Source organism: Mustela putorius, unplaced genomic scaffold (assembly GCF_011764305.1).
Source record: "Mustela putorius furo isolate JIRA1106 unplaced genomic scaffold, ASM1176430v1.1 tig00000589_pilon_pilon_pilon, whole genome shotgun sequence".
In the NCBI taxonomy this organism is placed as follows: domain Eukaryota; kingdom Metazoa; phylum Chordata; class Mammalia; order Carnivora; family Mustelidae; genus Mustela; species Mustela putorius.
Window position 1 is genome coordinate 2,774,555 of NW_025421425.1, and position 12,343 is coordinate 2,786,897.

The window sequence follows — 12,343 nt, forward strand, 5'->3', positions numbered from 1 at the left end:
TCCTATAAGATTCTACAGAAAACACTCAGTGATATATACACACAGGGATACTCATGTCCTTTTACAGGACGCACATTCTTGGGAGCTACTCTTTCTTGGAAGCTGGGCCTCTTTGGACCCTGTAAGACCCTGGTTTAATTTCCCGATCCGTTCACTTGCAAGGCACTTGGTGTGAGCAAGTATATAGCCCCTGCAGACACAGATTCCCTTGCAAAAGTTGGGGAGAACACTACCTCCTGTTCAGGGCTATTGGACTGAAGCAGAATAATGCAAAATAATGCCCCTGGCCCACAGAAACACAGGTTAGCTGGTTTCCACACTCTTCCCGCACTTAGCTTCCTCCTCTGGTGGAGACACTCTCGGGACAAGGTGGAAGGCAGAGAGCTCAGCGGTCCCCTTCTCTGTGGCAAGCGCAGACAGGGGTACGCATTTACCTACGACGGGTGGAAGGAAATGGCTGTGTATGGAGGTTCTGGACCCAAACCCAGCACCAGAAGCTCTGATGATAACAGGGAGTAAACTGAGCCGGGGGCACGTCAGACAGACGAGCTGTCGGGGACCAGGGGAGCCAGGGACAGAGATGTCATTTAAGGACACCTGGGCACTCATAAGGGCGTGGCCTCGCTGGTTTGGATTTGGGTGCCGAAAGGAAGAGTCCAGACGTGTGTGCACGGTTTTAAACCAAGTTCTCTCTCTTGGCTGCAAGGTGCCATGCCCACCCCAGAGAATCAACTAGAACGGCACGTTCGAAGGTCTCAAGGTGATTTCAACACTGTCGTGGGAAGTCGAGGCCACTGCGCACGGAGGGACGGCAGGTGCTCCAGGAGCCTGGTGTCTCCCGTCTGGGGGGACAGAGCCTCACTGATTAGGAAAGGAAAAACACACAGTGCAGGGCCCCACGATGGGAGAGGTTATCAGAAGCCCGGAGAAGAGAACAAAGGTTAATGTTTAACCAAGTCGCGGCTGTCCGGAGAACAAAGCGGAGCGTGCGCATTCTCACCTGGGGCTTTCCCACTCCTGGTCGTCCTTGTCTTTCTCTTCTTTGGTGTCTCCTGAATGCGGGTGTTTCTGCACAATGCGCATTCCGCCAGCTTTCACTAAAATGAAAACAGAGGGGGGTGTGATGCACCTGGCAGGGGACCAGGGGAACAACCCCCCGAAGCTTTCAGTGGACCCGGAGCGCCAGGGATCCCGGTAGCGCCAGGGATGAACCACAGAGGTTCCTGTTGTTGAGGGACATTTGGTAGGATGTGGCAGTCCACGTGACCTTTTACTCCAGACCCACTTAGAAACCTCGTAAGGCTCCTGCTGGCTCTGTTTGTTTCTTACAAGGACTTCCTAAGAGCAGTACCAACCACGCGGAGAAAGTGGCTGCTTGCTTTAGGTTTTCGATACAACGGGGTCCCCCTTAATACTGCCCTGTGACCTTTTCTCAAACACCGATGATGCTTCTGATGGGGCGATACAGCCCCCTGGGGGGACACAGGACAGGCCCAGAGCCCACTGAGATGGCAGCCAGGGATGTCTGTGCAGCCTTTCCCAAACTGTGTTGGCAAGCCTCAGTGTTGGCACGTGTTAACTTTTAAACATGGCCTTAGGGACATATAAATCACATACAATATGAGTCACTCATTTAGGGAGTGCAGAGCTAGGCTCTGAACGTACTCGGGGCTGTGCAACCGTCATCACAACCATCACCTCAATTAGTTCCAGCCCACTGCCATGAGCCCAGACAGAAACCCCATCCCCGTGAACGGTCGCTCCCCAGCCCCTCCCCCAGCTCCTGGTAACCCCTCCTCCGGGCTTGCCTGTTCTGCGTATTCATTTTTTTAAAAAAGATTTTATTTATTTATTTGACAGACAAGTAGGCAGAGACGCAGGCAGAGAGAGAGGGGGAAGCAGGCTCCCTGCTGAGCAGAGAGCCTGATGCGGGACTCGATCCCAGGACCCTGGGATCATGACCTGAGCCGAAGGCAGAGGCTTAACCTACTGAGCCACCCAGGCGCCCCATTCTGCATATTCGACCCCCTTCTTTCACTCTGCATGTTTCCAAGGTTTACCCAGGGGGCAGGCCTTCAAACATTCCTTCTCAAGGCACATCACAGTCTACTGCATGGACAGACCACGTTTTATTCTCCCCTTCATCTGTGGATGGACATTGAGGCTGTTTCTACCTTTTGACTATTATGCATAGGGCAGCTGTGAAGAACTTGCATACAAGTTTTTATGTGGATACATGGACATACACGTTCATTTCCTTAGGTACAGACCTAGGAGTGGAGGAGCTGGGTTACAAGGTAACTCTCTATCCTTCTGGGAAGCTGCCGAATGCCTTTCCAAAGCCACAGGATCATCTTACATTCCAATCTGTTGGAGCATTCCAATTTCTCCCCATGCTTGCCAATGCTAGCTGTTGTCCAACTTTCAAATTACGGCCACTGTAGTGGGAGTGGAATATTATCTTACTGTGGTTTGATTTGTGTTTTCTTGATGGCTAATATGTTAATACTGCTTTGTAAGAAAACTAACCAACCCCCGCCCCCCTAAAATGGGGATTCGAGGATCTCTTAGTGTTGGAAATGTGCAGTTGAACACATTATATGGGTGTCCTCAAGACATATTTCCTTGGCCTCTAGCATGCCTCTTAAGCTTTATGGGGGACACCGAGCGTACCGCCTTTCCCACAACTCCCCCCACCCCAGTAATGCTGGTTATTATTCTTTACGACTTCAGTGTTCCAAAGAATAGAGTTTGGAAATGCTGGCCTTGTATCAAAAAGCCAGCTTCATGTGACTGTCACCAGCATGGGCTTTGGGCTCGGTCAGCTACAACCCGTCCTCAGCTATAGGTCTCAGACCGTTCAGTCCCTCAAAGCCTTGCTGCTTCATCCGCACAAAGGGGTAAGCGCTGCATCCTAAGATCTTTAGGTAAAAGAAGCTGTCGAAAGGCCTTTGGAAGGTGATTAGGTCATGAGGGTAGAGCCCTCCTGAATGGGATTAGGGCCCTTGTAAAAAAGAGACCCCTCCCTCCACACCCCCAGCCCCCCGGAGGCACCTTGTCCTCTCCCCCACGTAAGGACGTGGAAAAAAGACAGCTGTCTGTGAACCAGGCAGCGGGCCCTCACTGGGCACCAGATCTGCTGGTGCCTGGACCTTGGACTTCTACCCTCCAGACGTATGAGAAATCTCTGTTCTTTACAAACCACCCGTCTGTGGTACTGTGTTATAGGGAGTAAGACAGAGGTGTTGGAAGCTTCTGGGCACAGGTGAAAAGCAGAGCTGCGTGAACTGCATTCACTGGCCCCCCGGTTCGTGGCATCCTCCCTCCTGGGGTCAGCTACCCGCCAGGTGCCACAGCACAGCTCCGACCACGCAGCCCGCTAGCCAGCCTGTCAGGCCACGTCCTCGGCTGTGACCAATTGGGTTGGGCCCTGCCGCATTAAGAAAAGTCCAGGACTACGAGTCTCCTTCTGATGCAAAAGGAGGGAGAAGGTGGAAAACACCCTGAGGCTCACTCAATTCGAGGTTGTCAGTTTTTCCATTTCCCAGGGAGGGTCTGCGGGCCCCTGCCTTCAGGAAGCGGATGGCGCCCATTGCGTGGCTAATGGTCCCTAGCAGCAGGCTGCTGCAAAAATCCACGGCAGAGGACAGGGGACGAAAAGGACTCTGGAAAACCATGTATCTGTTGCCACCACTAATTCTTTTGAAGGAGACCTCCCGCTTCGGAAAGAAGGAAATATAATCCTGTTTGGTTAATTCTTCCCCAAATCTGCTTTTTATCCCATCTATTGATTTTTATTTTACATCATTTTATTTTCCATTTCTAGAGCTTTGATTTCCCTGTCAGATTCACCTCATCTTTATTTGATAGGGTCTTAGTCATTCCTCATGGTTTTAATTCTTTTCCATATTTAATGATTTTAGGCATACTGGTTTTGTAGTTGTACATTGGATTATTTTATGATCTGAGGTCCACTGCTTCTTTTGTCTGCTGAGTCTCCCTCTCGTGGTGGTGACTACAGATTCTGAGCTTTCCTTCGGTAAGGCTCTCTCTGCAGGGATCCTCTGGGGCCAGGAGCGGATGCAGCCTCCCTTTGGAGAGATGCTCGACATACTTCTGTCAAACCAGGAGTAGAGGCACCTGGAAATCCTTTTTATGTCCGATTTCTCCTGAGAAACAGGATCTATTTGAACCCACAGCCCACGTAAAGGGAGGCCTGCGCTGACAAAGTCTTAGGGAGACTTTCTTGTCCCGCTGCCCGGAGCCGAGGTGGAAAGAGATCAGAGTCCGTCCTCCCACTGTGCTGCTGGGCGCAGAGGCTCGGCCTCGCTCCAGACGCTCGGCCTCTGAGCCCTGCACTGTACCACGGGGTCTCGGGTTAAATGAAGCCAGTTGGGGTGGGCCCGAACCCAATCGACTGGTGTCTTTCCATGAGGAGGAAGAGAAACCAGGTGACCCCCTGGCTCGTGTGGGCCTGTGATCTGGGCTAACAGTACTGAATTTCAGTTTCTTCCGGTGCGGTTCCTAGGGATTTCCCTCCCTCTGGGCTCAGATGTTTTTTAAAAGGAAAGAAAACAAAAACACCATTGCAGGTGGCTTATCAAGGTATTTCCGGTTGGGTAGTCAGTCAAACCTCAAGACACAGAAACGGAAATAAAATTCTGTAGCTATGTTAAGATAATTTTCTACTCTTTTGAAATGTAAGTGTGTCTCTGGCCGAAGGAGGGGCTGGAAGAATTGACCTTACACTTTTTTAAAACTTCATTTCCTCCCATCCCTGCCACCCTTCGCACACACCCAGTAAGAACTGGTTAGAGGCACTGCTATGGGCTGAGCTGTGTTCCAAAAACTCATGGGTTGAAGCCCTCACCCCTATAACCTCAGACTGTGACTGTATTTGCAGACAGAGGAGAAACTGGACTTGTGGGCACCCTGATCTTAGTCCCCCAGCCTCTAGAACTGCAGATTTCTGTGGTTTAAGCCCCCCAGCCGGCGGATTTTGTTACAGCAGCCAGAGCAGACGAATATCCTTCAAAAGAGGATGTCCAGGGGCGCCCCGGTGGCTTAGTGGGTTAAGCCTCTGCCTACAGCTCAGGTCATGATCTCAGGGTCCTGGGATGGAGCCCCGCATCGGGCTCTCTGCTCAGCAGGGAGCCGGCTTCCCCCACCTCTCTCTCTGCCTGCGTCTCTCCTACTTGTGATCTCTGTCAAATAAATAAATAAACTCTTTAAAAAAAAAATAAAAGAGGATGTCTGAATCATCTCAACTTGGCAGACCTCAAACTTTAAAACAACTCACAGACATGCCCTGTAAAGGGGCTGAGGGAAAAAGAGCCGTGTCACTAACTACAAAGAAGACCGATGATGAAGGTCAAGGTGACATTTGAAGTAAGCCTGAGCTCAGCACCCCCCTACTGATTACACATGTCAAGGCTCAGTCACCCCCCCATTAGTGCTTCATTTAATTCGGCTTATAAAAAGAATTAACTTCATCAATCCCTCACAGTGTGTGTGGTGATTAATGCCGCAATAAAAAGTGGCAATAACAGTAATAACTCAACGCCAAGACGGGTTCATCTGAACTTGCAACACTGCCACAATGTATGATGGCAACATATTTATCGTGATTGTTTTACCCGTCAGAGGGACTCTTCCTTGTGAAAAATACAAAGGCAGAGTTATTTCTGCAAAAATCTTAGCAGAATGACTTGCAAATGTAAGATAAAAATACTATTTTTATGAGACATTAGGAAAAAAAAAAAAAGAACTCGGATTGGTGTAGTGGTTGTTATTCAAAGAAGAGCTCTGAACTGAAAAGGATACCAAACGCTGGATCTAGTATTAGCAGAAATGCTTTGCAGACGACGGGGACATGGGTCCCGGAGGCAGACTTCCGGGCTCAAAGCCTAGCTCTGCCTGCCGTGTGCATGTGTGGCTGTGTGTGTGTGTGTGTGTGCACGTGTGTACAGCTGGGCACGTTGCTGGTGCCCTCTGTGCCTCCGGTGCTCCATCTGTGAAGAAAGGGTGACCGCGCTCTCCCCGCCAGGGGTTTGCCAAGGACCAAATGAGTTAGCACATGGGCAACGCTTCCCACCAGCACCTGGCAACTGGCAAGTTCTCGACTGTTCGTTACTCTTATTAGATGGTTTTAACAATCAGCATCTAGGACTTGGACCTCCATAGTCGGTGTCCTTGGTGCTTTCATGTCCCTCTTGACTGTTTCCTGGGCATGGCAGCAGGGACCTGTGGGGACGGAGGGGAGTGAGACCCCGGGAAGCTGCTCTCCCTGTGGCCCACTGACGTGGTTGGCTAAGCATCCCTAGGAGTCGTCATTGTATCACCAGCCAAGGGTGGAAGCTTCTGGAGAATCACAGATTCTGAATAATGCTTCGCCACAGCACTGCTACGTGCAGGCCCCTTCCTCACCGCCCAGCACGTGACTCTAGAGAGAGGATCCCGCGCGGTGAAGAGGGCCGGCCACCCGGTCGGAGCCGCCCAAGCAGCCAGCCCGGAGCTGGATCGGACCCTGGCCGCCTGCACCCTTCGTCACACCCTGCAGGCCTTTCCTGGCTTGGACCTTCCGGGAAACCGAGAGCATCATCGCCCCTCCGAGAAACAGAGTGACGGCCAAGGGCAGGCTCTGGTGACTACGTCCCCCAGGAGAGGGAGAGGAGGAGTTTGACATTCAAAGCTCTGTACAACGGCTTCCTGCCTACGGGGTGAAGGGAGGGAGGAAGCCTCCTGCGTGGTCGGCCTTTGCCAGGTAAGGAGCACTGGGGAGGCAGCTGACTTGTCCTCCTGCGGCTGGGGCATCCCCTCGGTGTCAGGGTGTCCAGCTGGAAGCGGCTCACTGACAGCTTTCTCTGTCGCGCTCAGGAGCAGGCTGGAAAGATCCACAGCTGCAGGTTGGGCCGGGGGACAAGCAGGCTCCCCCTAGGGCTAGTCACGACTCAGCCCGGCTTCTGACCCCGAAGCACCGGCTGCAGGAGCCGCTGCAGGACCAGCAGGTGTGCGCCACCCTCGTTCTTACCGGGGAAGAGTGACCGCATGTTACTGGCGGGTCTCACCTCCCGGACGAAGAGAAAGGACAGTTGTGTTATTTTAAGGCTCTAAGTTTCTTGTGCTGTGCCTACAGCAGCCACAGGTAAGCGATGCAGTGACAGGTGTAGGCCACAGGTGTCCCCATAAGCCCCCACTCACCGTCTCCTGCACACAGGTCACGCAACGGCGGGCCTTGGCCTCTGCATTGTTCCTTGCAGGAAGGCTCCCCGGGAAAGGAAACACCTGCGCCTCGTTCAGCCCAGCCCCTGAGGTTCTGGTCGTCTGTAAACAACAGTGAGCCCCACTGGACTCCCTCAGCTGACTGTGACTAGTGCTTTGTACTTGGATGTGACTGTAACCAGCACAGCACTTGACACAATCGTGAGTGCTCCCTACAAAAACGGAAAGACTTCCCACATTGGGAAGGGGAAAACCTTCCCCAAATCACGAAAAAATGCACGGGGCAGCGTGTGGGACGGACAGAGCGCAGGCAGGAGGACACCACCAAGTACGGAAGAATGAAAACTCTAAGCTATGTTTTAGAAATGCTGCGTTCCACCCCGACGGGAACTTTTTGAAAAAAATGCAGTGACCAGAAGGGTCTTTCTTTTTTTCTTTTCTTTTTTTCTTGGCATGTCGGGAGCAAAAGCCGAGTTTCCCACACTCTGTAAGCATTAGTCAGTGACTGGATGGAGGGACCGTGCTTAGCAAATCTGTGACTGAACAGTTACTATAATAAAATACACATTAGTCGTCCACTGCTGGCCAGAGAGTGGCCTAGACAATCTGAAAACCGTCCTGCAGGAGACGATTTAGGAAGAATTATCACCCACAACCTTTTAAATGGATCCTTAACTCAAGTTTGAATGATTAATGTAACAGAGAATTTAATGCTTCTGAAGTTACTGAAAAAAGTAATCTGTTTTCCATTTCACTTTAACTAAACACAATCGTGTTTATATTTCCACTTGTCTCAGTTCTGGAAGGAACAGAAAGTCTACTTTTGAAAGGGAACCATATGTAAAATTAGTAATGCACAGAGCTACCACATTAGACTTAGGAGAACTTTACTGACATATGGTTTTGGCTACCCTGGGAAATGGAGGGGAACGGGGCCAGCAAAATGTATTTAACAGACTTTATCCACGTTGTCACCACAAACTCCCAAAGACAGGCAGGCACGAGTAACAGCGTGGCTCACGGTTCCGTTCCCCATGCTGCCCAGGCGTCCCGGTCCTATTACTTGATAGAACAGAACCTTGCTCGCAAATTCTCACTTTGCTAATCTGAAATGGCCGTCTCAGCCCACTTCTCCAAGGATGCTTTGTAGTGGAGAGCAGTGGAGGAGTCTCAGGTCATTAAGACGTCAGGACTTTTACTGAGAGCCCCGATGACAGCGCCCTGCGGGGTGAGGGAGAGCCTCTGGCCCCTTTAGCTCAAGCTGGTACTCAAGGTGGTGGCCTGGGCCATGTCAGGGAGTTACTCAGTTTCCTTCTGCCTCTCCCATGAAGACAGGAGGCCCACATGTTACTAAACTTCTGTTTTTCTCTAGTTAATCTGCCACGAGTCTAGAAGGGTGGAGGGAAACACCAGCCGCCACGAGTCTAGAAGGGTGGAGGGAAACACCAGCCCGCTGCAACACCTAGCACCCGTCAGTTACTACTTCCACCACTAACATGCTACCTGAACTGGCCGAGAGCCCCTTGCGTCACTAGTACACACTGGACAGGGCTCAGAAGTAGAGGGACGGGCGGACCCCGCAGGCTCTGAGTGCAGAGTCTGCCTGTCCCTCTCCCTCTGCTCCTACCCCTGCTCCCACCCCCTGCCCCGTGTGTGTGCATGCTTTCTTTCAAATAAATAAAATCTTGAAAAGAAAAAAAAAAAAAAAAGACTCAGCCAGGAAGCAAGGAGAAGAGAGGCGAACAGGTGGAGGTTAAGCGTGATAATAAGGCAATGGGGTGCTGTGGGGATGCCCAGGAGGGCGCCTGGTTCAGACAGCAGGAAGGGGAAAACATCAAAGGACATGAAGATGGTTATGAGAGAGCATTTTATTGTTTCCAATTGAGGATTTAAGCACAAGTCTTTGTTGCCCAGCTTAAGCACTTAATGAAAGGGTTCCCAAAGTTTTTAAAGCTGTTATTTTGATTTATGAACTGTGCTCTTGGCTACCTTTAAAAGGTTATTCTTTATTATAGTGGGTTGTCGTTTTTTGGTTTATTTTTTAATAACATCTACTCCGCAGAACTGCCTCCTCGCTGGTCATGCCAGAGTAGGCACAGACACCCTGAGCTTTCCTGCTGGAGCCTCTATGATACAGGGAAATGCACTGAGGGGCAGTGCTGGGAAACAAAATGCTTCAAGCAGCAAAGGGGCCTCTTTCCAACCTGTACCCCTGGGCCAAGATGCCAGGCCCTTCCTCCAACTCTGGCCAAGAGTGACTGGTCTTGTCAGGATGACAGTGACAGATCCTTATGTAGCATCTGCTTGACTGGGGCCCCACAGGCTAGGGGGCCTGTACTGAAGTCACTTGAGGAGTTCACCTGTGGGATTAAACGCCCTTTTGGAGCTGGTCCTGAGTCTTTCCCGGAGGAAGGTCAGCTGGGCCAAACCTCCCGCTTGAAAGAATAGCAAAACTGAGCCCTAGCGAAAACATGGGCCTCAAAACTTAGAATCCAAGTTCATTGCTCACCAGCACAAATAAGTTGGTTCCTTGATCCTCAGGGCATAAATAAGCTATTTAATCTGTAATTCACAAAGCCTGGCTGTTACAATTCAAAGGCAATCTGGGTCCTTTATGAGGTTTCTCCCAGGGAGTTAATATGTACAATTTATACCTCTGATCTTAAAAGTCTCATCTGGATAGCCATCGCACATGGATGTGTCTCTCCACGCAGTTTTATTACGGTGACTCTGATTTGGTATGGCTCCACCTTTAATGCCACTCAACAGCCAGGGACAGGGGAGTCATGGCAGACTCCTGCCACGTAGTCCAAGGCCGTGCAGTGTGACTAGAGGTGTTTCCTCCCGCAGGACGGCCCAGGTCAGCGGGCAGCTGGGTGTGGATCAATAGCAGTAGAACTAAAGGTCAGAGTTATCTTAAAAGAAATCCCTGAGCTTCTCTCCCTTTTTTGTAACTAAAGCAACGCAAAGAGCCCCAAAGCACAGCAGAGCGGTCTTCGCAAATCCCATGCCCTCCCTGCCAGCCCCTTCCACACGGGTCGGCGGTTCTTCTTCCCTGTGCCACTCACTCCTGCGGACAGCCTCCTGCACCCGTGAAAAAGTACCACGGACTCCGGAATGCAACTAATTTAAAAGCTGCTTTGCTGTCCCTGTTGAGGCGGAGTTAGGGCCCTATGGTGGGGAGGGCAGAGGGCGATCGCGCCCTCCTGTGTAACAAGAAGGGGTGCAGACGGGGGGGGGGGGGCGCCTGGATGGCTCAGGGGGTTAAAGCCTCTGCCTTCGGCTCAGGTCAGGATCCCAGGGTCCCGGGATCGAGCCCTGCATCGGGCTCTCTGCTCAGCAGGGAGCCTGCTTCCTCCTCTCTCTCTGCCTGCCTCTCTGCCTACTGTGATCTCTGTCTGTCAAATAAATAAATAAAATCTTAAAAAAAAAAAATAAGGGGCGCAGACGACCCTCAAAGTAGCCACGTTTCCCCTGGGCTTGTTCCCGGGAGACCGAGCGCAGCACTCGCGGTGCAAGCAAGACCCTTGAATGAAGCCCCCGCACCGAGGGACTGCGGCGGGTGACTGCGCCCGGGACGGACCGCGGCGGGTGGCCTCCGCGTCCCCAGCAGGGTCCTTCCGCGTGGAGGGACTGTCCTGCCTCCGCGGGGCCGCAGACATCGCGGGGCTCGCCCGGAGCCGCGCTCGCGGAGGCGGCGGCCCGGACACGCAGCCTGCTGAGACTCGGGTACATTTTTAAGAGAAATGGCTCTTTCCTGGGTTTGACTTCCTTGGCTCCGAAGTCTAGGACTTGAAGAAAACAAAAAAAAAAGCTCACGGAGAAAACGCTTCGGAGAAGCTGAACGCGAAAGAGTCAACGAGGGGGCGCAGCAGCGAGGGATTAAGGATTAAAACTCTTTCTGCGCCTCTGGTTCCCTCGTCGGGACGACACGCGGCCGGCCCACCGGCCGTCAGCCCCGCGACACCAGGGCCCGGACGGTCGTCGCTCCGGCGGCTCGCTCCCCGGGACAGCTGCGAGCGGAGCGCGCGCGGGGCGCAAACTTTTGGGGAAGTCGGGCACGCGGGCTGCTCCCCGTCGCGCCGACCCGCACCAGACGCCCCCAGGCGGGCGAGGCTGCGGACCCTGCGCGCCCGGGGTCCAGGCAGCGCGGGCCGAGCCGGGCCGCAGAGCCCACGGGCGGCCCCCGGAGCCCGCCGCCCCCTCCGCGCCCCGCGCCCGCCCTCGCGCCCCGCGGCAGGACAGAAAGTGGGAACGAGTCAGTACCGGCGGGCGGGTGTCCGGCTTTCGTCTCTAGCTTCCCCTCGGGAGGCGAAGACATGATGCGACCGCGTGTCCGAGGGGCTGGGACGGCGACGACGGAGACAGCGGGCCAGCGGGCCGGGCGACAGGAGCGCGCGAGCGGGAGCGCCGGACGGCCGGGGAGGCGCGCGCGGGAGGCGACGGGGCCGCGCACGGGGGCGGTGACTGCCGGCCCCAGTAGGGGGCGCGGCCGGTGCGCGCCGACGTGGCGCGCCCCGCCCACCCGCGGCTGCGCGTTGTCGTCACCGAGCCTGGCCCCGCCCCGCCGGCTCCCTGCGTTTGCAGGGTGCTGAGCTTGCGCAGTGGGCAGCGCCACGTAGGAAGCGGTGGCCCGCGGCGCGGGAGGAGGAACGAGGGCGAGGGCTGTGTTTGTGGTCAAGGAGGCGGGGCTGGTACTGGCTCGGGTGGCAGGCGGAGGTTGAAATGGCCCAGCTGGAGGGTGGCACCTTCCCAGAGCTTCGTCCACCGACTCGCCTGATGGACGGTGTCGGCGGTGGGGCACCGTCGGGGGCAGGTGTAGGTGATCTGGGGACCGGCCCGTCTGCCAGATGCCTTCGTCCAGCTCACGCTGGGAGCGACTAATCACGTGCGGAAAGGAGACCCCAGGGGGGACCGACCAGGAGTCTCAAGATTGCAGGAATTTGTTAAAAGACGGTGCAAATGGGACTGCCCCCCCCCCCCCGCCCCGCCCCCGTGAGAAAGACAGCGCTGTGAAGCCAGGAGTTCTTGGACTGTTGCGTCCGTGCCTCCTGGGTGCCGTCTTCTTTTGTGATGGATCTCTTGATTCTGTCCAAAGCGGATCCCGCGCTCTCCTGTCCTG

The 12,343-nt window shown here is 53.8% G+C and overlaps 1 protein-coding gene across 2 annotated transcripts in view; it reads right to left on the minus strand.

Annotated features, from left to right (window-relative positions):
* LOC101683586 (death associated protein) overlaps window positions 1-11,697 on the minus strand; it is a 66,388-nt gene extending 54,691 nt beyond the window's left edge. Inside the window, exons 1-3 of one of the 2 annotated variants that reach the window (XM_045082020.1) lie at window positions 11,488-11,697; window positions 1,001-1,097; window positions 670-861 (exon numbers count right to left, since the gene is read on the minus strand). In XM_045082020.1, coding sequence (XP_044937955.1) covers window positions 756-861; window positions 1,001-1,097; window positions 11,488-11,542 — 258 coding nt within the window. In that variant the 5' untranslated portion in view covers window positions 11,543-11,697 and the 3' untranslated portion in view covers window positions 670-755. Of the gene's footprint in view, window positions 1-669; window positions 862-1,000; window positions 1,098-11,487 lie in introns of those variants that run through there. The other variant, XM_045082019.1, reaches the window with a different exon arrangement.
* Between the last annotated feature and the right edge of the window lie 646 nt (window positions 11,698-12,343).